This window comes from Desmodus rotundus, chromosome 9 (assembly GCF_022682495.2).
Source record: "Desmodus rotundus isolate HL8 chromosome 9, HLdesRot8A.1, whole genome shotgun sequence".
NCBI lineage: Eukaryota > Metazoa > Chordata > Mammalia > Chiroptera > Phyllostomidae > Desmodus > Desmodus rotundus.
The window spans coordinates 37,720,257-37,745,779 of record NC_071395.1 but is presented as its reverse complement, the minus strand read 5'-3'; the positions used below and the strand labels follow the sequence as shown (position 1 = coordinate 37,745,779).

The following is a 25,523-nucleotide window of genomic DNA, read 5'->3' as shown; positions in this document are numbered from 1 at the left end:
CTGCGCGCGCGTGGAACCGGCGAGGTCACCCGCCATCCTGAGGTTTGAGTACCTGTGACTTCCCCCACTCTCATCCTTCAGTTGACAGTGTTTTGCCTACACCCCAAGAACACAACCAAAGCCAGCTCTTATTTTAGTTGTTAATTTGTTCCTGACCATCCATCCATTCCTCCTGCCAATCCTGCCCCAGATCTGCCACCACCTCCGAGCCTGTCCCTTCCAAGAGGCGTGGGAATCTGAGCTGCTGCCAGTCTCACCCAAGCTTCTCATAAAGACCGAACACCATACTCAGAACTGGTTTCATTTTCTTTTATTTTTTAAAAAAAGCCCCTAAGTTCTATGGCTTCCAGGAAGCATCAGAGAAACGAAGTGCCATTTCTGTACACTTTGTAAAGCAACACCTAGATGCACACGCCGCTGCCAACGCCCCAGCGGCTCTGGCTGCCCAAACGTGGCTGCCTGGCCGCTGCTGCACCTGTGGGCTGAGACGGGGCTTTAAGGCGCTTGTCTCCTGTGGCTCAGTGGCACTGAGTGTGGACACCAGGAGCGCCAACACCAGGCAGAGCCCTGGCCCCCGTGGCCACATGAATGGCCGCCCCAGGCTCCAGGAGCCGGTGCAGCAAGAACACCTGTGGGCCATGCCGTCCGAGCTTTGGTGCAGCGTTTTGGTTGGGGTGCCGCCCCCACCCCGTTTTCCCATCTGATTTGGGGAGGCCCAGGGCGGGCTCACCCCTGGCAGCCATGCCCCACAGCTCCCCCTCGAGAAAATGGCCTTTGGATAGAGGGAGACAAGCTGGACTTTATGACACTAACGGGCTGGTGGGCTGACGGCACGGGTCGCCGGCGCCTCCAGGTCACACTACTCACTTCAGCAGACATGGCAGGAGGGGCGCGGGGAGGGCGGCCGCTGTGTTTTCTTTTCCTTGTTTTAAATAGTTAATGCTCTTGGAAGGGAGGACTAGACACAGGTGTAGAAATTTCGGCCAAAGTCTTATGTGAAGGAAGTAACCCATGTGGGGGCGGGCAGCTCAGGGCCACAGTCTATGTCCTGGCTGTGGGCTACCCGGACAAGCTCCCCCAGGAGCTGCAGCAGAAGGGTGTGGGGCGCCACCTCCAGGGTCACTTGTGTCTCTGCAGCGATTTCCTCTTTCTCCTCTTGAAGAAACAGCAGCACCTGGAGCGGGGAATGAGGGTGTAAAAAGTGGGCATGGGTGGGGCAGGGGCAAGCTGGGCAGGGGGTACCAGCTAGGCCTAAGCCATCTCCACCCCCAGATGCTGCCCTGGGTCTTACTTGGTGTCATCCGCCACCTCTACCTCTGCGGGCGCTGTGATGGGGGCATTGGAGTGACCGGCGGTGGGGTCATCCGCATTCAGCTCCCCGTTGGTAGAGTTCAGCGCCTGGGTGGGTGGGTAGCAAGAGAGTCATGTGGGCCGAGATCTCCACCCCCACAGGGCTGCTGGCGTCCTTGGCCTGGCACCTCACCTGGTTTTTGCTGTACAGCTGGGCTTTGTCCCTAGGCTGAGTTTGCGCAGGCAGGTCAGTGTGGACTGTGCCGATGGGCGTCGGCTGCAGGGTGGGCAGGATAGGGTGCTGAAATCTGGCACGGCTCTCCCCACAAACCAGGGTTTCACCTGGATCTGCACCAAGGCTCTGGGTGCCTGGGTCCTCCTCCACGTCCAGGCACAACTACCAGGTCCGGGGTCCCGCCTTCCACACCCAGGGGCCCCTACCACATGCAGGGCAAAGCCCCCCACATCCAGGGTCCAGGTCCCACCCCCTGACATCCAGGGTAAAGGGCACACAACGAGGTCCCACCTCCCCCATGCCCAAGGACTGCCCACATCCGAGGGAAAGCCCTTCCACCTTCAGAGTTCCTCACTATACCCAGGGTGAAGCCCCCCATGCCCAGCATCCGCTCCACACCCAGGCCTTGTCCCCACGTACCAGGGGCTTCCCCGCCCAGTCGTATTCATAGTCAAACACGAAGCCGCTGCGGTCAAAGAGGTCGGTGAAGAGCTTCCGCAGGTAGTCGTAGTCGGGCTTCTCAAAGAAGTCCAGGCGCCGCACGTAGCGCAGGTATGTGGCCATCTCCTCTGAGAAGAGCCGGCAGGGCTGGGGGTGGATGTGGGAGGGGACATGCCGGGGAGGGAGCTGGGGGGCAGGGAGCAGAGGCACTGAGGGGAGGGAGCACTAGCCGAGGGCTGCCCTTACCTGGGAAGCTCTCACAGAGCACCTCGATGGGCGTGGCCCGCTTGGTGTCCCCGATCTTCTGGTAGCGCTCCTTGAGTGTATCCGCCTGTGGGGAGAGTGGTTAGTGCCATCGCTGGCAGCCATGATGCTCCCACATCCCCACCCCCATGCCCTGACCCACCTTGAGCCCCTGCCAGGGTAGGCTGCCTCGCAGGAAGTACATGAACATGTGGCCCAGCGCCTCCAGATCGTCACGGCGGCTCTGCTCTGCAGGGGACAGCAGGTCAGCACGCTCCTCCCACCCCTCCAACTCCCACCTGTGTGCCACTTACCCTTGCCTAGGTGCGTGTTGATGCTCATGTAGCGCGCTGTGCCTGTCAGGCTTTTGTGCTCGCGGTATGGGATGTGCTTCTTGGTCTCAGGGTCGATGTACTCCTTGGCCAGGCCGAAGTCGATGATGTGGATAGCGTGCTGCCGCTTGCTGCCCGGCCGCCCCACCAGGAAGTTCTCTGGCTTCACATCACGGTAGATGAGGCTCTTGGTGTGCACATACTCCATGCGGGTGATCTGGGGGTGGGTGGGCCAGTGTCCCCATCTGCCCAGGCCCTGCACGGCCCCGCCCCCACCCCTCTCCCAGACACAGTCCCGTCCTGCCTCGCAGCCAGGGGTGCCACAGCCCAGCCCCGCACCAGCTGGATGGCGATCATGAGCACAGTCTTGAGTGTGAACGTGCGGTCACACAGGTCGAACAGGTCCTCCAGGCTGGGCCCGAGCAGCTCCAGCACCATGGCGTTGTACTTCCCACACGGGCCGAAGTAGTACACCTGAGGGACACCCTCTGTGGGCAGAGCACACACAGATGCCTACGGGGGCCTGCAGCAGGCACCCACTGCCCCCTCCCCACTGCTCCCTGCACCGGACCCACACTGCCCCACCGTCCCTGTCTGGGTACCTGCGGTGCTCAGCTGCTTGTAGAAGCGGTACTCTAGGTGCAGCTGTGGTGCCCGGGACTTGATGGGCTCCTGGAGCAACAAGGAGGATGAGGTGAAGGGTTACCTGGCGCGTAGCATGCCCCCTCCTCCTGCCCCAGACCCCACTAGACGGGCTCCATGTGGGGAGTCTCTGCTGTTGGGGGAAGAATCTGGACTCACCAATTTGATAGCTACATATTCATTTGTATAGAGATTCTTTCCTGTGAAGGAGAGAGGAATCAGCACAGCAGGGCCACTTGGCCCCCAATTCCCACCCCCGCCCCCAGCAGGCAAGAGACCCTACATGACCTACCCGCCTCCAAGGGGCACCACCTCTTGTTCCCAGCAGCCCCCCTTGAACTTGGCCCTGTCCTCCCAGGTCCTGGGAGTGAAAAGGATACCTGCAAGATACCTGCACCCCCTTAGGTCCCCACTGCTCCGCATCCTCACATCCCAGGGTCCCACCCTGTCTTACTGCTGCCACCCTCTATGTACTCCTAATCCCAGCCCCCCCCCCCCCCCGCCCCGCACTCCTCCTAACCCCACCTCCACGCATTAAAGCAGCTATCGCCAACTCGTTGGCAGGAACCTCCCCAACAAGCACACCAATGTGCTCCAATTCTCCTGTCAAAATGGAGCAAAGATCCCAACACCCATGGCCCTTCTCAGCACCCACTGCAGCAAAGGGAACAGAAGACATCCACATCCCCTATGTATCTCCGCCTTCCCTCATCGCTCCACCCCCAGGACCCCCATTGGTACAGTCCACTCAAAGCCTCCACATGGGGCCTGCAGACAGGTGGCAAATAGCCCAGACCAGCCCATATCCCCCCTCCGGTGCCTACCTAGTGGGTCCCTCCCACTAGTGGACCTCACCTTGCCTTCCCTCCCTGCCCCCCTCCCATGGTTCATCCCAGCACCTTACTCCCCCATCATCCCCATAACTGTGGAGTAAGGACCCCGGCTAGAGCCCCACACCCACCCTGTAAGGTTTGTCATGACCTGCAGGGGACTGACCCCAGATGCCCTGCGCCCTCCTTCTGCACTCCCACCCTGGGACTGAGGTCCCCACCCCCCATGCCAACTATGTGAGGTGGTGAGACCCTGCCCACAGTGCTAGCAGGCAGGGGAGCCCAGGCTGGCTTCCCCAGGCAACAGAACCCAGCAGACCAGGTAGGGGACCAGTACCCCTCTCAGGTTACACTAAGTCTACCTGGGGCAGGCCTTGCGGAGCCCACCCACCAGGGTCTCCAGGTGCCCACCAAGAGTGAGCTGATGTGCCCAACCTCACAGAACTGCAAAAACGTGAGTTCCAGAACCTGATGAAGTCCAGTTTTTCACCTGTTACGTTCTCTAATGCTAACAGAGCCCTATCCGGTTCAGCCACCACTGCTGGGCGACCTGCCACATAACCAAGGGGCCACTCCAGCCCCTCGTATGCCTTAGCAAGTTACTGTGCAGTGCTGTGTACACCCGCACCGCCATCTCTGGTCTAGCGGTCCCTCCCCGCGTCATCCTGCCCCGACTCTGCCCTGGGACCACGCTGTGTGTCTGTACCACTGGGTCTCACCGTGCTCTCCACCTGCTGCAGTGCGACAGGCTGGGAGACATCTGCACTCTAGCTACTTCTGCCCCACCCACACGGCAGCAGACACCAGTGTTCAACCTCAGAGGCTGAGGCCAGGGTTCCCCCAGGTGCAGGGTTCCCTCAGCACCGCAGGTTCCACACCGTGTGTCTGCTCCACTGGTCACAGTCACTGCCCCATCCTGGCATGCGCCAAGGTGTCCACATCTCGGAGACACCTGGCAGTGGGCACGTGTCTTCCGCTCTGCCGTGGCTATTCTAGGGCCTTGGTTTCCACGGTGGTTCAGAGTCAGTGTACTGACTTTCTCAGGGCCCTGCAGTGCCCTGGAGTCTGCAGAACTGGAGGCGGCGCCATCTCATACTAAACCGTCTCGTACACCCCGGAATGAATTTCTCCCAGAGATGCTTCGTGGCTCTCAGAGAGCTCGTCCAGCCTGTTAGATTTATTCTGGAAATGCTTGATGAATTTTGGCACTCTTACAATTAGCACTGTTGGTGTGCCAGTGGTGCAATTGGTTAGCGCGTGGTACTTATACAGTTGGCATTTTTTTAAAAATCAGTATAGAAGTCTTTTTTTTTCCCCCCCCACCCTCATCATGCCATGAATCCATAGGGAATGGGTTCCAGCAGCTCAGGCTCCCTTCCTTTCTCACCAAGTGGGTTTCTCCGGGTGGAGCAGGCTGGCACTTCAGTTGAACCCAGGTACCTTTCTCTTGGCTTCCTTCTTTTTCTGATTGTTTTCCTTCACACGTCCGAGGAACTATCTCGACTCTTGGAGTGATTAATATGCTCGGTACGTACGTGAATTCTCTCGGCAGGACTCTTGCCCTTGTTTGTTTACAATGATGCCCACTGCATGCTGGGTGACACCACACCCTCCCAGTTTTGCCACGGGAACATTCGTGGGGCACTCCTTTTTGAACAGTGCCCATTCCCTCGATGTCTACAGTATTGCCTTTCTTGCAGATTCGCAGGTATGTAGCCAAAGGAACTCCATGTTTTCTAAAAGGCCTAGAGAACATACAGCGGGTACCTCCCCTCTTTCCCTTTAGTCAGTCATTTTGGCAAATTACTGGAAGATGGTGGTTCTGGCCAAAAAGAGAGCTCTGATGAGTAGCATTGTTTTTAACCCTTCGTTGTCCAGTTGTTGCTCGAGTGGAGTACTAGAGCTGGCTTCTGTGAGGGTACAACCAGCAGCCTTGCTAAACTCACCCCGCCCCCCACCTGCTTGCTGAGATGCCTCTCACTGCCACGCAGGCGTGATCGGGGACTGTCAGTTGGATTTCTTCTTTCCCAATCTCTTTACTTTTCATTTCCTCCCCTCGCCACTGTCCGCAAGGGGTGAGGGGAGGTGCCCAGTTGTTGTAACACACGGCTTTTCACAGACACCAACTACCAGGGCAAGAAAACCTCCTTCTCATCCTGGTTCCTGGGCTTTGATAAAAATAGGTGTGCCTGCTGTGTTCCCTGCACCGCCCCCCATTTTATTATGGAAGTTTCAAACCCAGAAATGCTGAAACAACTGTGCCGCGAACAGCCGCACCCTCACCGCCTAGATAACTCAATGAACGACCTGCTGTCTGTTCGGTCACGACCCTCTGATCTGCAGAGACATTTTGAAGCTGCAGCCATCAGTACCGGCCCCTAAATACTCTAGCCTGAGGATTAAGTTCAATGTGTACTTAGAGTTCTTCTTTGTCCAGTGGGAGGTGACAGTTACCTATGAAATGGACACATCTAAAGTGCCATCTGATAAGCTTTGGCCAACACATGACCCTATGCACCCCCCACCCTTATCAAAATATACAGTGACCCCCCCCCCCCCCCCGCTCACATCCCTTCTTGGTCCACCCCCACCTGCACCGAGGTGGGGTCATCTGGCATGTTCTCTCCTCCCTGGCTCCTTACACATGGCGTGATGGGCTCGAGATTCCTGCGCTGAGGTGTGTCCACGGTTCCTGCTGACAGCTGAGTGGAGACCTACCCCATCAAGGGACATACCCAGTCAGCACGGGGACACCTGGGTTGTTTCCAGTTTTCTGTTACAGCAGAGCTGCAATGAACGTGGCCTACGGGCCTTTCTGTGGGCAGGCCAGTCACTCCTCCAAGCTTCGCTGGCTCACACCACACATGTGGAGCACAGCTCAGGTTGGCGCCTTCCGTGCTCCCTGGCCATTTGTCATCTGCCTATGTAAAGTGTCTGTTCAGCTCTCTTACTCATTTTTAATTAGTGTCTGTCCTTTTATTATCAAGTTGTCACCCTTTCATGTATCCTGGACACCGGCGCTTTGTCAAATGGTGCTCTGAAAATATTTCTTCCCCATCTGTGTCTTGCCTAGTCCAGCTCTTAACGTTTTGTGATAAACATTTTAAACATTCATGAAGTCTAACGGACCCTTTACAGTAAACGGGTATTTTATTGTGTCTCAGTGACGAAACCTCATGTTTCGACCGCGCACGAGTTCCAGGACAGCTGAAGCCCTAGGAGTCCAGCCTGAGGTTAAACTGAGCACACGTGTGAGTGCGCGCGCGCACACAGAGGCACCTGAAGCCCGTGGATTTAGATTTCTGAAGCAGTTCAGGCGCTCTGGGCCCCCCGAGAGGCTCACCAGTGCTCACATTACCAGTTTCAGCTGTGCGTGCAGGAGGTGAGTCTGCAAGGCCTGGCAGAGAACAGCTCCCAAGGGGCTGTGAGCAGAAGGAAGATTCCTGAGGCCACACAAGACAGGAAGACACTAGAGATGCAGTCACCCAGAGCAGGGAGGCCACCGTGAACTCCCCTAACCTTAGAAAGTGTCATTTTAAAAAAATTTATATTTATTTTTAGAGAAAGGGGGAGGAAGGGAAAAAGGGAGAGAAACCTCAATGTGTGAGAGAAACGTCCATTGGTTGCAGCTCACACCTAATGGGGGGGCGGGGGGCCTGGCCTGCAATCTAGGCATGTGCCTTGACCAGGGATTGAACTGGTGACCTTTCAGTTTGCGGGACAGAGCTCAATCCACTGAGCCACAACAGCCAGGGCATACACTTCCCTAACCTTAGGCTAAAAACCCAGAAGGCACATGCATGAGGCAACTCCAGCCCATGAGTAACATCTGCTCGCAACCTGCCCTAACAAAGCCAAAATCAGTTCCCGCTGGAGTTAAGATAAGCTGTCAGCACAAACCTCATACTTGAAAGTCTGTGACATGTGGTACCCCCCAACAATGTCCAATGTCCAATAAAACATCACTAGACACATGAACAATGAGGAAATGGGGGCTGTAACAAGATAAAACAAAGTCAAAGGCACCACACACATGGGCATTTTTTAAAAAAAATTTTATTTATTTTTTAGAGAGAGGAACGGAGAGAGAAAGAGAGGGAGAGAAACATCAATGTGTGGTTGCCTCTCGCATGCCCCCTACTGGGGACCTGGCCCACAACCCAGGCATGTGCCCTGCCTGGGAATCGAATCAGCGACCCTTTGATTCGCAGGCTGGCGCTCAACCACTGAGCCACACCAGCCAGGATGTGGGCATTTTTAACAGGTACAAGCATGCTCAAGGATTTAAAGAAAAAGATGGGCGAAATGAACAAGCAGATGGAAAATCTCAAGAGATATGGGGTAGGGTGGAGGAATGGGGAGAAAAGGCATACAACTGTAATTGAATAATAGTAAAAATTAAAAAAGAAAAAAAGAAAATCTCAAGAGAGAAATGCAGGAGTCAAACAGAAATGAAAAGTACCGTGTAGGAAGTGAAAAATTCACTGGAGAGCTCCAACAATAGACTGGCCGCTACGATGCAGAGAAAAAGAAGGGTGAACTTCCAGCAGGGCAATAAAAACTGTCTAGAATGAAGGAAAGAGAAAGGGGCCAGAAGACCATGGAAAAGAGCCTGAGGAACTGGGGGGCAGCATAAACACTCCTAACATGTGTATAATTGCAATCTGAGAAAGAGAAGACAGTGAACTGAAGCAGAAAAAAAATTGAAGAATTAATGACCAAAGTTTTTCCAGTTTAATGAGAAAGTGTCACCACACAGATCCAAGAAGTCCAGTGAACCCCAAGCAGGATAAACCCAAAGAAAACCACACCTAAACAATGCAGAATCAAAATCTGAAACCAAATAAAATCTTCAAAACAAAGGAAAAAAAGGCATATTAGATACAGGGCACAATGCTCAACATTAGTCACTGAGGAAATGCAAATGAAATCCAGACAGCACTTCATACCTGCTACAAGAAAAAGCCTGACAACCCCAAAATGTCGGTAAGGACGCGGGGTACCCAGAATTCCCATATGCTGCCTGCAGACTCAAGTGCACAACCACCCCCAAAACGGACCCGGCACACCTCCCTGGCGACCCAGTTCTTTAACAAACACTCGTACACAAGGGCTGGAGAAGGATGCTCAGGGCAGCTTTATCCACAACAGCCCAAATCTGGGCCCAGCCGAGCATCCCCGGGCAGAACACACGAATGAAATGGGGTGCAGTCGCACAGATGGACAGAGTAACAAAGAGCCACTAGCTACTGACACACGTGAAACACGGACACTCTCAAAAACGCGCTGAGTAGAAGAGGCTGGCGGAAAAGAACACATGCCTTAATTTTCAAAAAAATGTTTCAAGCCAAAGCTGCTGTGCCCCACAGCCACCAACACACGTGTCTGTGATGGCCTGGCCTGTTCAGGCTGCTGCACCAAAAGCCCAAGACCAGGACCCATGACACTGAGTCCCCAAAGCCATACAGGACACCCTTCCCTAGGCTGCAGATCAAGACTAGGCTCAGGGACATGTGTGTGCATGTATGTGCCCGCATGCACACACACGCACACCCTAATGGGGAAGCAGGGTAGCTCCATCCAGGGGAAGCTGAAGAGGTGGCCACCATGCTGCTTGGGCCCCTCTGTGCAGGCCAGGCGAGGGGCACGGGGCCACATGTTCTGGGGAGACGCCTGGCTCTCCCTCTCCCGCTGGTCTCAGACACCGATGTGATGGCCAAGTGCCCATCCTGCATGCCCCTCCCACCAGCAGAGAGAGTTGAGCCCCAGCCTGATAGTATGTAGGCTCAGAAACTCCAAACCCGGGGCCACTCACAGTTCCTGACAGGCAAATGCTGAGCAGGAGCTGAGCTTGTAATTGCTCCAGTTTAGACCCTGGTGGCATCCATGTCAGCCCTCCCACGTGTGGCTCAGACCCCCACCAGGGCTGGCCCTCAGACACACAGGGGCAAGGCCGGGAGTCTATCGCCCTCACCCACCCTCCTCCTTGGGGACCAGATACTCGCACGCACTTACCTGTGTCCTGGTTGCAACAATTAGGGAGGCCACTGTGACCCCACTGGGCAGCATCCCCCCCACCCCATCCCTTGAATGCAAATGAGCGGGGCTCACCTAGCCGGAGCTCCCCGAAGTTGCCACAGCCTATCTTCTTCCCGACCCGGAAGTTGGGGCCCACCATCAGGACCCCAGAACTGGTCCCCGTGCTCCGGACGCTGTGGCTGGTCCGGCCGCCAGCCTTGGACATTCTCCGGCCCTCCTCCGACTCCCCTTTCCCTCCTTTCTTGTCAAAATCCATAAGTTTGTGGTACCCTGGCCTCTCCACGGTGACTCTGCTGCTGTACAAATCCCGGGTCTGTGGAGACCTGAGGTCACAGGCGGCTCTTCGGGGCTAGAACACCATGGCACCTGGCGGACTCCTGGCTAGTGAGACGTGGGTGCTCGCAAGGGCCAGGCCGCGGCACTCCTCTCGGTGGCCTCAGGGTCGCACGCAGGGAGAGGACACATTCTGCTGATAGGTCCTGCTGCCTCAAATCTCGTGGCTCCCAGCTGGGGAGAAAACAGAGACACGGGTTAGAAGACTGAGACCCACCCACCGGCCCACAATTCAGCCCAGGGTCCAGAGCACAGCCCGAGGAGGCTGGCACAGCGGGATGGCAGTCTGGACAGATCTCTGAAGGCACAAGTGTGGCTTGTGACTTGGGGGAAGGGTGCAGAGGCCACCGTGAATGCCACATGTCAAGGTGATATAAGATGCACATTATTGCGTGCTGGTCCACAACGCAGCTCGAGGACAAATGCACTATGATGAGTGATAGCCAATCAAGTGACAGAGGCCCCAGAACCAGAAGGAGAGCCCCAACCTGGATGCAGAAAGGGGCAGGAGCTACCCAACACAAAGCCCCTCCCCCCAAGTCAAGGGGTCATTCCTCTGAGGGAAGAAGACAGACCACAGAGCACCGCCCACTGATTGAGGACCTGGCCAGCTACAGACACAAGAGTGACTCGGACACGGTGACACCATGAGGCCTTGGAGGCGAGGACCCCAGGGGTATCTCAACTCATGATATGGGGCTCCCTCGCCCTGAGGCAGGAATGAAGCCCTGGGAATGATGAAAGGGGACAGAAGTGGGGGGCCTCTGAGAACAAGGCCAAGGACAGAGCCTGCTCTTGGCCTTTACTCTGGTTCTGGGAATGGCTAGCCCCGAGCCTCAGAGACAGAAGGGGCAGGTACTCCACAGAGGGGAATCCCAGCCATGTGCTCCCGGAGAGGAGGGACCACAAGACAGCAGGGACCCAGAGGCGCAGTGCACACATATACCTTCCTGTGCTTACACACCTACACGCACACCCTTTCCCCATGTACACACACATGCACACCACACACATGTCCACACCCTCCCATGCTTAGCAGTTCTCTCCAGAGGGGTCGCATGCAAAACAGGGCACAAGGAGGTGCCTGCCTGACCTGCGCGTGACCTTTGGGCCTGAGCACAGCCAACATGGAGAAGGGATGTGGCCCTGCAAAAAATGGAGGCTCCACATAGATGCCAGTCCTGGCACCCCACAGGCCATGAGGAGACAGCAGCCAGCCAGGAATGAAGATTCTGGTGCACTTGCTGCCCACCTGGGCCTGCGATATGACCCCAATGACCCCTACTGCAGTGTGCCTGGGCTCCAGGTAGCCCCTCACACAGGCCAGATGTGCAGTCACTGGAAGGGAGGTGAAGGGCCTGACTCCTCCCCAAGGACACTAGCCCTTGCCCCGCTCACCCCACAAACAGGAGCTGCCACACCAGTGGGAGGCAGAGACTTGCAAGGGCTGTAGGAGGTGCTGCCCCCCCATCAGCCACATGGCGGCAGTCTGGGTCCTCTCCCAGCTGCTCTGAGCCAGATGGGACCTGTGGGCCGTAGCAAGAGTGAGCCATGCACTGGACTGCAGAGGAGTACACGGAAGAAAGTCCAAGGCAGGGATAGGGCCAGAGCTGAATGCCCAGCCCAGCACACCTGGGTGGAAGCAGGCGGCCTAAGGGGAAGGAAGTGTCTGACCTCAGTCTAGGCCCAGAAGCTGAAAGTAATTATCCTGGAGAAGAGGACTTCCCATTCCTCATTAGGCCTCAACCACACCAGCATGGCCCCCACTTCCACGCCCCCAGCCTCCCCCAGAGGGAAGGCCCTCCAGGGGAGTGGGCTCCAGGTGGACCCTCACAGCTAAATTCAGTTTTGTGCTGAAATGATCCCCAGAAGGCCCCTGGAAGCTGCTGTTCCACCCACGTCCACACTGAGGTCTCGCAGAGAACACTCCACTTCAGGGCATGCTCCTCCGTCAGTGCGCACCTCAGGTGTGTTACCTGCCCTGTTCTTTTTGGGGTCCTCCATCTTGTCAGGGCCAGGGGCTGACTCCCCTGCAGGGGCCCCAGAAGCCCCCTTCTCTGACCATCTCCAGTCAGTGATGTCACAGTCCCTGGCTGACATCACCAGCACAGCCCCAGGGCAAGTCTGAGGGAGCTCTGCGCAGCCTCCCTCCCTGGGGAATGGCCCCTCACAGGCTGCACAGTGGACCTCACTGTGCGTACAGCTTCAGATGTACCCAGACCCGGGGGTCCTGGCTACTTCTAGGCAACTCTGGACACACGCGTCCCCACACAGTGGGAGCCCACCTCTGCCTGGGGACTTGGTGACAAGTAGAGGCAGGACCTTCTCCCCAGGATTCATCCAGGTCCAGCAACATGGCACCCCAGGACCCACTATGAGCTCCCAGTGTACCACATCCTGGCGTCTGCACACTGCCCCCCTACTCCCCTACTGAGAGGGACAGACGGAGGACACATACCCACCCCGGGGCTATGCAACATCACATCATGGCAGAGAGGAAGGAAGCGCCCCATAATCACTGCACAGGAACCAGCTGCCCAGCCTCTAGGGACAAGGTCAGTGTTGAAAAGGATTAAGCAGAAACGGGTCTTAGTATACCAAGTTATAGACCAAGGATGAGGAAATGGCCAGACCTGGGGCAGGAAATGCCATCAGCAGGTGGCACAGACATGGCACTGAGCGTGGCAAGCAGGTGGCCTGAGGTTGCGTATCAGTGATCCAGGGTGTGGGCACCAGTCAGTGCTGCCCCAGAGGGCATGCAGAGTGCCTGTCTGAAGTCCTGACCAGACTGGATGGAGGAAAGGAGGCAGGCCTATGAAAAGAGACAGCTGTCACCACACCCATCACGGAAAGGTGGACGAGATGCGTCAACGCTCTTGGGAGAGGGCCAGAGATTCACAGGCAATGGTCACGAGGTGGCATGATGCTCTCACACAGTTCAGGAAAAGCAAACACGGCCACAGGTGGCAGTGAGCCCATGCGGAGCAGAGGAGATTAGGTACTTTCCTTGCACGCTTTCAACAGACTTGAAATGTTTTCAAAATTAAGATTACAAAAAGACAAAGTTGCTACTACAAACTCTGCCACCTCAGACCATGGCAACGAAAAACCAAGCACAACAGTCTGCTCATAGAAGCGGGTCTCCTGGACAGGTGCGGGCGTGGGAGCGCCCGCGGCGCATGGCAGCTCTGGAACTGGCTGGCGCTGACTGCAGGCACCGGCTGTGACTAATGACGGCTTCCACGAGAACCGCTGCAATGCTGCAGAGAGCACCAGAGGGGACGGAGTTCCCTGGGCTAATGCAGGTAACTTGGTCCGGGCCACGGGCCCCCAGGAGGGAGGTGGGGGGAGCACTGTACTCTCCCACATTTGGGCACATCTGAAAATGTCCTACTGAAGAGCTGAGAGGAACACAAGGGGGGCTGGGAGACAGCCAACAGGGAAGCCAGGCTCCTGCCCTGGGATATGCTGCTTGATGACAGACACTGGTTGCCACCTTGGGCTTGTGCACACCGTCCTGGACAGAGCTCAGCGTGGGCTCCTGACAGCTGGACTCTCCCCACAGGCCCCACAGACACCTGGTCAAGCCCTCATCACACCTTACACTGAGGGATGTGCCAGCCCCATCCTGGGCATTGCTGCTACCCGGCGTGACCACCGTTCCAGCACTGTATCAGTCCTTGGTGTGGGCTGAGATGTGTACAGAACAAGACAGTTCCTAACCCCTGGTGTCTGGGCATGTGACCTTATTTATAAATTAGGGTGGGTTCTAATCTGTAACTGGTGTCCTTATCAGAAGAGGAGACAGAGACACACAGGAAAGGAAGGCCACCTGTGACAACGGAGGCAGAGACTGGAGAGATGGGACCGCAAGCCAAGGAACTGGCAACCACTAGAAGCTGGAAGACGCAGAAAGACACCACCCTTCTCCCAATCCTCCTGAAGAAAGTGCGGCCCCGTGACAGCTTGATCTTGAACTTCTGGCCTCAAAGGACTTAGTGGAGATGCCTGAGCAGCACCCCAGCAGGAACGTAAGAGTCAGTCAGTGTCAGCAGTGAGAAGCTGTGAGGACAGCAGGGACCCCGAGGTGACGGATGAGCAGGGAATGCCCTTCAGTGTGATGAATACCAGAACACCTAAACTGGGGACGTCCCGCAGGACATGACAGTCCAGGGCAGCCACCCAGGGAAGAGGGAAAACCATCTCAGCCAGAGGAGCCGAAGAGCTGTGACAATGGACAGTCACATGCGATCCCAATGGGAGCCTGGGGCAGAGGCGTGCCGTCAGAGAAACGGAGGAGAAACCTAAGTACATATGGACCTTACTTAATTAACGACGTCTCAGTCCTGGCTCATCAGCTGTGGTGAAGGTACCACACTGACCGACGGCACGGACAGGGCGTGGGGACACGGCAATGTGCATCCGCTTCACAGTAATTCTGTGAACGTAAAACCGTTCTAAAATAAAGTTTATTTTTAAAAACCCAAACCTACAATCTCCTCTGGTGGCCTCCTTCCTGCCCGCCCTTCTCTCAAGCACATGAGCATGGTGCCCACTCATGGTCCCTACTCAAATGTCACCTGCGAGGCCACCCCCCAAGCCCACCACAACCCCACCCCTGAACCCTTCAGCCATGGGCAGCACATAATGTGGTCACCACGCGCCTGCCCCTGAACAATGAGCTCCTCAAGGACACAGAGGCCTTTTGTGCAGCACCTGCAGGGACGCAGAGACCGGTGAACCAGTGATAGGAAACAGACCAACAGATCCAAGAGAAAGTGGGCAGAGCCACAGAAGAGGTACAGACGGCCTCGCAGACGCACAGTGCTCTGCCTTTCTGGTACAACACGCGGACTAAAGTAACCGAGATACTCTCACTTCTCCGCCAGTTGGGGTTAGAAAAGAAGTAACATTCAGTAGCGGTGAGAGTGTGGAGAGTGGGGACTTTGTTTTTTTTTAAACAGGAGCACTGACATTTAGGTAAATGAGGCTCTCTATCCAAGCCACACCACGGAGAGGAATGGCCGAGGCGGGACTAGTGACAGCCATGCAGGTGAAGCACAGTCCCCACCCCCTGCAGGGTTAGGAAACAACCCGTGCACAGAAAGGAAGTAGCAGATGGTGCAGCCCCACAGAGCTGTTCCTGCAGGTGGGCAGAAGCCCAGGAAGTGGTCCCCGGGGCTGGGCCCCACAGCAGTACCCATCTCTCCACCCTTCCCAGGCCTGAATCCACTTTCCTTGCTCCCTGTGAGCAAGATTGAAACAATACTTTTGCATTTCCTAAACTCAGCCACGGTGGGGAAAGGAGGGTGGGGAGGGTACTCTCAGCCTCCCGCCTCCCCTCTCAGAGCTGTCAGGCTGGGTGGTGTGAGCAGATGCAAAGCTTGGGAACATGAGGGTTGGAGACTTCACGGCCGGAAACTGGTGCGATCTACATTGAAGGAAATGAAAGGGCCCCCAAGACACCTGCACACTGGCAAGGGTGCATGGAAAGCAATACTGCCTAGCTCTCCAATTTTACTGGGGTGGACCCAGCATCATCTACAGTGGCCAGCCCTCCTCAAGGGACCTGACCACTTCCAGGATGGGGACAGGGTCTGCCAGCTCCCTCGGGGTAGGAAGACACCCTTCAAATTAGACACATCCCCCAGAACTGGACACGTCACTGGACTGAGGGCCAGTCCAGGAGGATGGCCACTGAGTCAACACCGGAGATGCTAGGCAGCTGTCCTCCCCGAAGGGCAGCCCAGCCTGGGCCCGGCACACCTGCCTGGGACCTCACACCAGCGCCCTCCTGCAGGCCTCCCTCCCAGACTCCACCCCAGAACCCTCACCCAGAGCTCTCAGAAGCAGCACTTCAGGACCAGACTGCGACCTGGCTGGAAGTTGAGAGGCAGGAGTGGGCACAGCCTGGGACAGAGGGCGCCCACAGCCACTTCCCAGGGGATGTAGGCTATTGTGCCAGGTCCCCTTCATAAACAACTGTGTTTCCAGGTGTCTGGAGGGATCTCAAGAGTGAATGGCACCCACCTCTTGGGTGCTAAGTGGTTGTTCAAAAGCAGTCTTTATGCTCTGCTGTGAGGCTCACTTTCTTCAACATGCACGCCTTGTTTTCGCTACTTAAAAATACAGAGAACAGGATGTTGGTTTGTGGTCTCACTTGCCGGGACACCAGGTCCTGGTTCCTTCAGTCACTTGAACACTCAGACACACCTCCTTGGGAGAGCAGTAACGGGTGCCTGGCCGTGAAGCTCCCCATGACCAAAGGCCACAGGCTGGCACACGGTCTGTCCATCTGCGACCCTGCCTAGTGCGGCCGCCGCGACTGGGGCACCAGGACCAGCTCAGAACGTCTGACTTTCTGGGAAGTGCAGAGCAGCAGAGGGGCGGGATTCTGAACACTACTCAGGGGCATGAACACTGAGACATGAATTGGGAGGGCAGTGGTTGAGGGATGTGGAGAAGTGGCCTTCATTGGTGACAGGCAGGGTATAAAATGGTGCAGCCACTGTGGGAAATAGGCGGCAGTTTCTCAAAGAAGTTCAACAGAGACACCAATAACCCAGCCACCCAGCTACTCAGTGGGCGCCCGAGAGAACTGAAGACACACACCTACACAAACCTGTGCATAGTGCTCACACAGCACGATTCACAAAGGCCGAAAGGTGGACACAGCCCAAAGGTATATCACCTGATGACCAGATAAACTGCTCCATCCACACACTGGAACATCACTCAGCCACAAAAAGGAGCGAAGCGCTGACACCTGCTACAACGTGGAGGGACCTTGAACACATGACGCTCAGTGAGAGACGCCAGACGCAAAAGGCTACACAGTGTGTGGTTCCATGTATGTGACATGTCCAGAACAGGCACATCCACAGACACAGGAAGTGGATTCCTGATTGCCAGGGGCTGGGGAGTAACTGCTAAGGGTTCAGAGTTTCTTTTGGGGTGATGGAACATTCTGGAACCAGAGAGAGGTACTGGCTGCACAACACTGAATGTACTAAAAGTCACTGAGGTGTCCACAATGAATTTTATGGTCTGTGATTATATCTCAAATAAAAATGGGGAGTATATAGTATCTCAATAAAACTGTTTAAAAGTCAAGAGTGAGCCCTGGCTAGGTAGCTCAGTTGGTTAGAGCATTGTTCCAATATGCCAAGGTTGTGGGTTCAATCCCTGGTCAGGGCACATACAGGAATCAACCAATGAATGCATAAATAAGTAGAACAACAAATCAATGTCCCCCCCCCCCTCTCCTAAATCAATGGAAAAAATTAAAAATTAAAAAAAGTCACAGTGAGTGCGACTCTGGCTTGCAGCCTGGAGGGCAGGGTTGGTCCCTGCACAGATCAAAGTTCAGCCAGCATGCAGGGAGACTGCCAGAGCCACACCGCCTGCCCTTGGGCCCGAGTGGAACAGGCTTCTGTCACAAAGGAATCGGAGGTGTGTACCCACAGAGAGTAACAGGCGCAGAAACTGGCCAGACAGTAGGGAGAGAAGGAGGGGCTGACTCCTGGCGATGTGAGAGCTTGACACCAACTTGCCAGCTTCAGCACTTCCCAGCAGCTCTGAGTGGGGCCTGAGGGTACACAGAGGGCCCCCTGAGCCAACCAGGACAGGTTTGGTCCCCGGTCTTGGGGCGATAAGCTGACACAGCATACCCAGCGCTTCAACCCTGGGCAGGAGGACTGCACGGCTCCCACCTGAGCCAACCAGGACAGGTTTGGTCCCCGGTCTAGGGGCGATAAGCTGACACAGCATACCCAGCGCTTCAACCCTGGGCAGGAGGACTGCACGGCTCCCACTCACCGGTGCACACACGGGGCCACACACATCCATAAACACACAGGGCTCAAGCGCCAGCCTCCCTGGGCACACTCCAGGGTACACCATCCTCATACTGATGGCCCATGCAGCACTGGTGACCAGTTAAAGACCTGGAGACCCCAGAGCTGCCCAGTCCTGTCTCTGGCCACAGATGTGGCGATGCTGTCTCATACTGGTGAAGAGGCAGCACCCCAAATTTGGTCCCCCAAGATCAGCCCTGGGGCAGAACTGGCCCTAATATCTAGAAGGCTGGATCAGAGTCACCTGAGGAGCAGCTAAAACCCCAGATTTCCAGCCCACCCCCAAAATGCTGGTTCAGGTGGCCAGGTGGGGCCTGAGGACCTACGCCAAGCAACTGGGCTAGAAGCCAACGCTCAGCTGTGAGGTTCCACCTCCCAGCTGGCCACCCAGCCACCCACCTTGAACCTAAACCCAAGCCCAGCACACCCACCCAGGCATAAACATGCAGGCACCCCATTACCACTAAAGCCTAATAAGCAACAAACAACTTGTAGTGTAAGTGTATCCCATGCAGTATTGGGGACGTACTTATACCAAGCAACTTTGGTCGGCTGTCTGAAACTCAATTTGGCTGCGCACTAGCCTGCTGTATCTGGCCACATTTCTAGGAAGCTGCTCTCAAAGCTGCTCTGCTCCTGGCACCTGGCACCCTCAGGCTAAGGCCTATTCGGGGAGCGCACAGCCCACAGCAGGGCTGACAGACCAACCAACAGGACCTGCTGGACCCAAGGACACCGTTTTCTATTCAAATCTGTGTATTTCTTAAAACCAAGCATTTCCAATGAAAATTTAATGTCCAAATACTGATGAACTCAATGTAAAATACACATTCAAGAAAGAATAAGCTCTCTCTTACCCATTACATGTTTACACATATCAAGTTAAATAAAATGTATTAAGATGACTTTCACCTGTTGCTTTTGGCTTCTTAATGAGGCTACTGGCATACTGGTAAGTACCCACGGGACTCACATCTGCGCTACCAGCATCGCCGGGGATCTTGAATGCCTGTCCCTCCCAAGCAACTGTCACTGCCCATGAGCCAGGTACCATTGTGACCCTATCAGACAGGGAAGCACCTGGTGTTCCCACCGCAGGCCACCAGGAAAGGGCACAAGCACAAAGTGTACCAGGGCCAGCGGGGCTGGACCTCCTGCTTCAGAGGGAGGACAGCAGAGCAGCTGTCCTGTCCACTGTGCTGGGTGCTCTCCTAAAACAGGGAGCGCAGTCTCCTAATCATCTTCCTACCTGTCCCCTGTCTAGCAGGTGTCCAGAGGAACGGAGTGCCCAGTCTGTACAGGAAGCCAGAGAAAGCAGGGCTACAGGCATAACTCCACCCCTGACAGCCTGGAGGTGGGAACAGGGCCAGGAGGATGCAGAGGAGCCCAGGGGCCTCATTCCCAAGGGCAAGCAGCAAGGCTGGGGGCACTAGCCTCCCTCACTCGCCTCCCCACCTTCTTCCTTAACCTTCCAGTTCCTGGAGGCAAGAGCAGGATGTCCTTTCTGGGCCTGAGACCTTGGGATATCTGTAGCTGTCATGACTGGGGCTACTGTGAGGAAAACCCCGTCCCTGGGAGGTCCTTGAGACCCAAGGCGGTCTCACGCACTACATGGGAAAGGCTCTGTAAGCACCAGTTGAGGAAACTTTCTAGAAGCAGTGAGCCCCAGGGGTCTGTGCCAGTCTCTCCGTGAGCCCCCAACCCATAGTGCTCTGTGTGGGATACCTACTCTCCAAGGCAGCCGGGTGAACTTGAGAGGCACTGGCTTAGCTGAGGGTCTAGAACCCTCCCCACAGGCCTCTGAGCTGCTCGCTCTCTCCCTGCTGGGCAGTCAAGGCTGCTCCCTGGGGTGACCACTGGGGGCCCACTGTCCATCACGTGCCCATCAGCCTGGCCCTGCTGGGATCACAGCAAGCAGAGGCCCGAATGACAGACAAGTCACACTTTCCGACTCAGGGTTACCTCCAAGACAAGGTCCTCATGGAGGCTGAGAGCCCTACAATGACACTGCCCCAAAACTCCGTATCCTCAGAGAGGGATTTCTGGGTAAGTGAGGGTCACCTTTAAACACAATTTTTTAAAAGACTCTAAGGCGAATCGTGGACCAACATAAAGTCATGGCACGTAATGACATGTTATACACATTTCCACCTTCTAAGCAGCAACCACCTGCTCCAGGGCCACCTCAGACCCCACTGTGGCCCAGGACAACTCAGGGTGACCAGGGCACCTGGCCTGCATCTGGGGTCCCTGTCTGCTGGTGAGAGTCTCTGAGGAGGACAGGCCCAAGGACCACGGACGCTCTTCCAGTCTTCTGAGAACATCCTACCAAACCACAGGTGGCAAGCACAAGGCCCGCGGGCCAAATGCGGCCCTCCACCTTGTTTTATCTGGCCCGGCACCTTGTTTCTACCCTGCGGCAGCACCAAGCTCCTTGCCCTTAGGTAAGGAGTAGTTACGTTTATACAGTCCTAAAGTTACATTTGGACCTTTGAAGGCAACCACAAGGCTGATATGCACCCCCCCCCCGGATGAAAATGAGCTTGACACCCCTGTGCCAGCCTCTTGCTTCCGGAGGGGGACCTGCTACAAGGACAGAAGGCCTGCCCTGCAGAGCCACTGAGCCCTGCATTCTCTGGCCTTCATCTACAGGGGTGGCTACACCCCAAGTAAGCAGTGGGTTCCCCTGCCCTCAGTGGGAACCTTCTCACACCTGCATGAGCGCTGCCAGCCGCAGTCCTCCCTCCTCATCAACATGCTTCTGCGGAGGTCGCGGGTATAACCTAGGAGCAGACTGCACCCCACGTCTAGTACGCTACTTCAATTGACTCTGAACGCATGCCAACGAGACCTTACAGCCACAAGGCTGCTTTTTACCATTACCTGGCCTACAAATGCAGATGCCGCTGAACTCCTAGACGAGAAAAGACCTGTGCTGAGGGGGCTGGCTTGAATGGGGGAAGGCTCCGAGGAGGGGCCCTCACATTGCTCCAAGGAGTTCTAGGGGAGGGTACCCCAGACAGGATCTGGAGAGGGTCTTAGGTGACAGCAGAGCCAGGTGGGGGCACACGTTGGGCTGGGCTCCCGAACTGTAGTACTCTGTTTACCAATAGGCCTTGCCTTGCTCATCCATGCATGAGGATTCGGGAGGGTGCCCAGCAAGGCTCTACAGAGCTCCCAAATGGGGAGGGGAAAGATGCAGAGCTGCCTGAGGCAGGGGCCTTCCAGACCAACTAAGCCTTAGCTCAGGACAGGAACCCACAGCTGTGCCAGTCTGGACAGACACTGCCTGCAGGGACAGTCCCCGCCAGGCAGCCAGGACTCAGGACAGTAAGGCCTCCACTGAGCATAACAGTGGCCACTGACCGAAGACGAAGCCCCCAGTACTGCTCCATCACCAAAGCCAGATCCCAGCCACGTGCCAGGCTCCTTCACAAGGACCTGACTTCCCTTTCCAGTTTAAAACGAAGGTAGCCAACCCACCCACAACTACCATGGCCTGAAGTCTGGTGGCCCCTGGCCACGCTGTAACCTGTGCCCCGCCTCCAAGACAAGGCCCCAACCTCACCACAACTACACTGATGAAGAACCCTGCTGCTCCTGAGGTGGCCTGGGGCAGCTCCTGGGGACCCAGAAGGGACGGCAAAATTCACCATAGGACAAGGAGTGTCCCAGGGCAGATGCCACTGTCCCTAAGTTCAGCCTCGCAGGGACCTTGCTCAGACTTACCAGTAAATCCCCAAAGACACAAGTGGCTCCACAGCTGTCCGGGATGCCTCTCAGCTGGCCTGCTTCCCAAATTACTGGCTGGTGTGCTGGCTCCCCCAAAGCTAGGGTGAGCACATAGGAAGGTTTTCCGTTTTAAAAAACCTCACCTGCTTCCTCTTGCCACCCCGAGAGAACTGCTATACAATGAGAACAAGAGTCAGATGAAGCCAGAAGCAGCCATTAAAGCAGTCAGTCTGCACAGGGTGGCTTTCACAGCACAGGAACACCCAGAGCCAGGTAATGAGATGCCCGTCATCATCTGCTTCAGAGAAATCAGAGGGACTGGAACCAGACAAGAAGCCACTTTACAAGAAAAGGGCTGACTGCCAGTGGTGCACAGACAAACCAGACCTGTGACCCTGCTGCTGGGGTGGAGAGCCCAGCCAGCTCCTTGTAGAGAGCCTCCCCACCCTGCGACATGGCCACACCTCCACCTGCAGCAGACACAACTGGCCCCCTAAACAGGGATCGGGCCACCCACCCCCAGAGCCCCAATCAGACCTACTATTCCATTCCTGAGAGGGATGGCCAGAGAACCTAAGAGAGCAGGGGGGTGGGGGTGGGGGCGGCGGGCTGTGTACAAACACTTGGGCCCTGGAAATGAGCATCTGAGGAGGCTGCGCAGAGCCCACAGTGGTTCCCTTCTCAGAGCACAATTTGGTGGAGACACAGCGAAAAACAGAAACTACTGGCAACCATAGCCAACTTCCCCCTTTCAAACCTGTGGGCCTGGCTCACAATCTCTTCTTCCCAGGGGTGACTCTATCCCTTGCAGTGGCCACCCCTTCCCTGATCAGAGCAGCTCCCGGCAGCTGGTTTTCCCCTCGATGGGAGCCTTTGTGCTCCCCCACTCATCTCACTCCCACAAGCCTGGGCCTGCAAACCCCAAGGGAGCCTGTGCGTGCCCCCCCCCACCCCAGCAGGGTCAGAGGATCCAGGGAGCCAGAGCCACACCAGATGGAGCACCACCGGATGGACATGCAGCCACTCCTGGAGTCCCAGATACTGGCCAGGCCTGGGTGCCCTTGTGGAAGCAACTGGGGAGAAAATGCCAGACTCCACCTACACGCAGGAAACCCTCCAGGGCCATTTTCTTCCAACAATGCTGGGAATAATTCAGCTGCCCCAGAACCTCCCAGGACAACAACCTCAACATCACTGCAAGGCTTTCTCTTAGGCCCTCAGCCACTAACCCCCAGAAGAAAGTTGGGGTAAAGGGGGCAGGGGAACCACTGTCCCAGACAAGGCAGGAATTAGTGGTGGGATTGGTGTCGACAGTAGAGGAGGTACACAGACCTCCCACCACCCCTGCGGAATCTGAGGCCTTTCCAGACAACAAAGCTAATGGTGAGGGTGGAAGGCGGAGGGCGAAGCCAGGCTAAAAGCTGGGAGTTCCTGAGCAGCACCTGCAACAGGTCACCCCAGCTGAGGCCCCTCCAAGCTGCACACCCCTTGCCCACCCAAAGCCTTTCCTCTGGGCTCTCCCTGAAAGACCTTCAACACTACAAAAGAGAGGAGAAATGCGTGACACTGTAGGTAGAGACGTAGGGACCAGGTGGGCAGGGGTCCAGGGAAGAGAGCTGGAGGAGTGGGTGTCACAGGGAGTGCGCAGTGAGCTTAAGCACTGGGGGAAGGTGGGGTGGGGCTACGTGGACAGGGGGGCAGCGGGGTCTGGAATTGGGAGTTAGAGAACACAGCTGGGTCTGGAGCTGAGGAGTCAGTGAAGGCATCTGAGCCCGCAGACAGGGGTCAGTGTGAGCAGCTGAGCCTGGAATGTGAGAGATGGCAAGGCCTAAGTTTGGGGGTCACTGGGGGGACAACATCGAGAGAACAGACAGAAAGGAGTGAGAAGTAGGAGTCTATAGAGTATGGGGGTTAGTGAGCCGTAGGTTCAGTGGAGTCCGAGTGTGGTGTGGGGGTCAAGGAAGTGTTGGGGAAACACGGTCCGGATTGTGGGGTCGGTGAGAGTTGGGGGTTAGCAGGGTTCGGAGCGCGGGGGTCCGCAAGTGGTACGGACCCGGAAATCTGAGGTGCGGGGGTCCAGAGCGTGGGTTGGAGGGGTAGCGGGATCCGCTGGGTGTAGGGGCGGCGGGTCCAGGGTCCGCGGGGGTGGGGCCGCAGGGCCGGGCGCGTGGCCGCGGCAGCCGGCGAGGGCGCGCGCGTCGTTACCTCTCCGCCTCCGCCGTGGCCCCGCGACCAGCCGGCCGAGCTGGGTGGCCCAGGCTCCCTCAGCAGTGCGGCGCGGGCCGCCGCTCCGGGTCCCGCTCTCGCTCCGGCTCCGGCGCCCGCTCGAGCCCCCGCTCCCGCACCGCCGGCCTCCGCATGTTGGGCGCGGGCCGTCCCCGCCGCGCGGGCGCCCGGCTCGCCCGTCTCGCAGCGTCGCCGCGGCCCGCGCTTACGCCACCAGCGTCGCGGGGAGGGCGCGGCGCCCACTGCGCAGCCGCCGCTGCCGCAGGGCGCGCGTCAACGTCACAGCGCGGGGTGGGGACCAGCGGCGCACCCGCCGCTTTGCGGCAGTGGGTAACGCGGAACGACGGTTGCCGCACTTTGCGGCCGCTCGAGGGTGGTCAGGCAGCTGCCCCCGGGGCCACCAAAGTGTCACAGTTGTGGGGGAGCATGCGGGCTGAGAGGGAGCCGGGCCGCGTCCACCCTTTGAGGGGCGGTTCTGTCGCCGTCCACCCGAGTTCATCCACCCGTTGCCATGGCAAGGCGTGGCCGGCTGGCCGCCCGCCCGCCGCGCTTCTGTGACGTCACGGTCTCGCCACTTGATGTCAGCGCCGGGCGGTGGCGGGGGCGTGGTCAGCGCCGGTACCGGCTGACTTCCGGGGCAGAAGGCTGCAGACGGGCTGGGTGGGGCCGGGAAGAGTAAAGGATTCTAGGACGTTAGGTAAGCGGCGAGGCCGGGTTTCGCTCAGTCCTAATAAATGGTGGTGTCAGCGAGTAGTAAAGGAGGGCTCAGCACGGACCGCATCCCCTGTGGGTCTCCCAGTGCACGGGATGCTACTGTGCTGCCCTGCGGAACACAGGTCCTGCACGCAGGTAGCACTCGATAATGCCCACCTCTCACCTCCCGGGCGAGAGGAGGCCTGGGGAGGGGATGACTGGCCAACCACGCGCTGTGAGGCCTTGCTCCACCCAGGACAGGGTCTGGATAAACGTTGCTGTCCATCCGCATGCCCCGCGTACCTCCTGGGAGCATTTTAACGTTGGAGGAGACGCTTCCGTTCAAGTGTTTATTAAGTGCTGCACTCAGCTCTGAGAATAAAATGGTGAGGTGGACTCTGGCGTCGCTTGCTAGGGAGTTCTCAGTCCTGGGGGGAAGTGGGTACAGGACACCTAAATAAATAGACACGTTGGTTTCAGAGGGTGTTACAAGGTGGCGTGGGGCATAGTGACTGGGCCGCACCATAATGGCTAAAGCTAGGTGTAATCAGATGGGAGGAAGATCCCTTGGTCTCTTGACTATTGTCCCACTGACTAGTAGCCAGATGAGATGCAAAGAAAAAGTGGGGGT

The 25,523-nt window shown here is 56.9% G+C and overlaps 1 protein-coding gene across 2 annotated transcripts; it reads right to left on the bottom strand.

Annotated features, from left to right (window-relative positions):
- Positions 1-295: 295 nt before the first annotated feature.
- Positions 296-24,389, bottom strand: CSNK1G2 (casein kinase 1 gamma 2). 2 transcript variants are annotated; one of them, XM_053930753.2, is made up of 12 exons: positions 24,179-24,389; positions 10,125-10,559; positions 3,343-3,383; positions 3,144-3,213; positions 2,881-3,029; positions 2,524-2,758; positions 2,373-2,458; positions 2,213-2,297; positions 1,946-2,094; positions 1,484-1,567; positions 1,292-1,398; positions 296-1,174 (listed from the first exon to the last, which is right to left on the bottom strand). In XM_053930753.2, the coding sequence occupies exons 2-12, from the start codon at positions 10,306-10,308 to the stop codon at positions 1,120-1,122; spliced, it is 1,245 nt and encodes a 414-aa protein (XP_053786728.1). In that variant the 5' UTR covers positions 10,309-10,559; positions 24,179-24,389; the 3' UTR covers positions 296-1,119. The 2 variants fall into 2 exon arrangements, with proteins under 2 accessions (XP_053786728.1, XP_045058413.1); XM_045202478.3 differs by lacking the exon at positions 24,179-24,389 and having other exon boundaries at positions 10,322-10,432.
- Between the last annotated feature and the right edge of the window lie 1,134 nt (positions 24,390-25,523).

Excerpts from the sequence above, each read along its gene's own strand:
- CSNK1G2 (XM_053930753.2), bottom strand. The coding sequence starts at position 10,308 with ATGGATTTTGACAAGAAAGGAGGGAAAGGGGAGTCGGAGGAGGGCCGG. Across the intron at positions 3,384-10,124 it reads CTTCGGGGAGCTCCGGCTAG|GAAAGAATCTCTATACAAAT; the intron begins GTGAGCCCCGCT and ends TCTCCTTCACAG. Across the intron at positions 3,214-3,342 it reads AATATGTAGCTATCAAATTG|GAGCCCATCAAGTCCCGGGC; the intron begins GTGAGTCCAGAT and ends TTGTTGCTCCAG.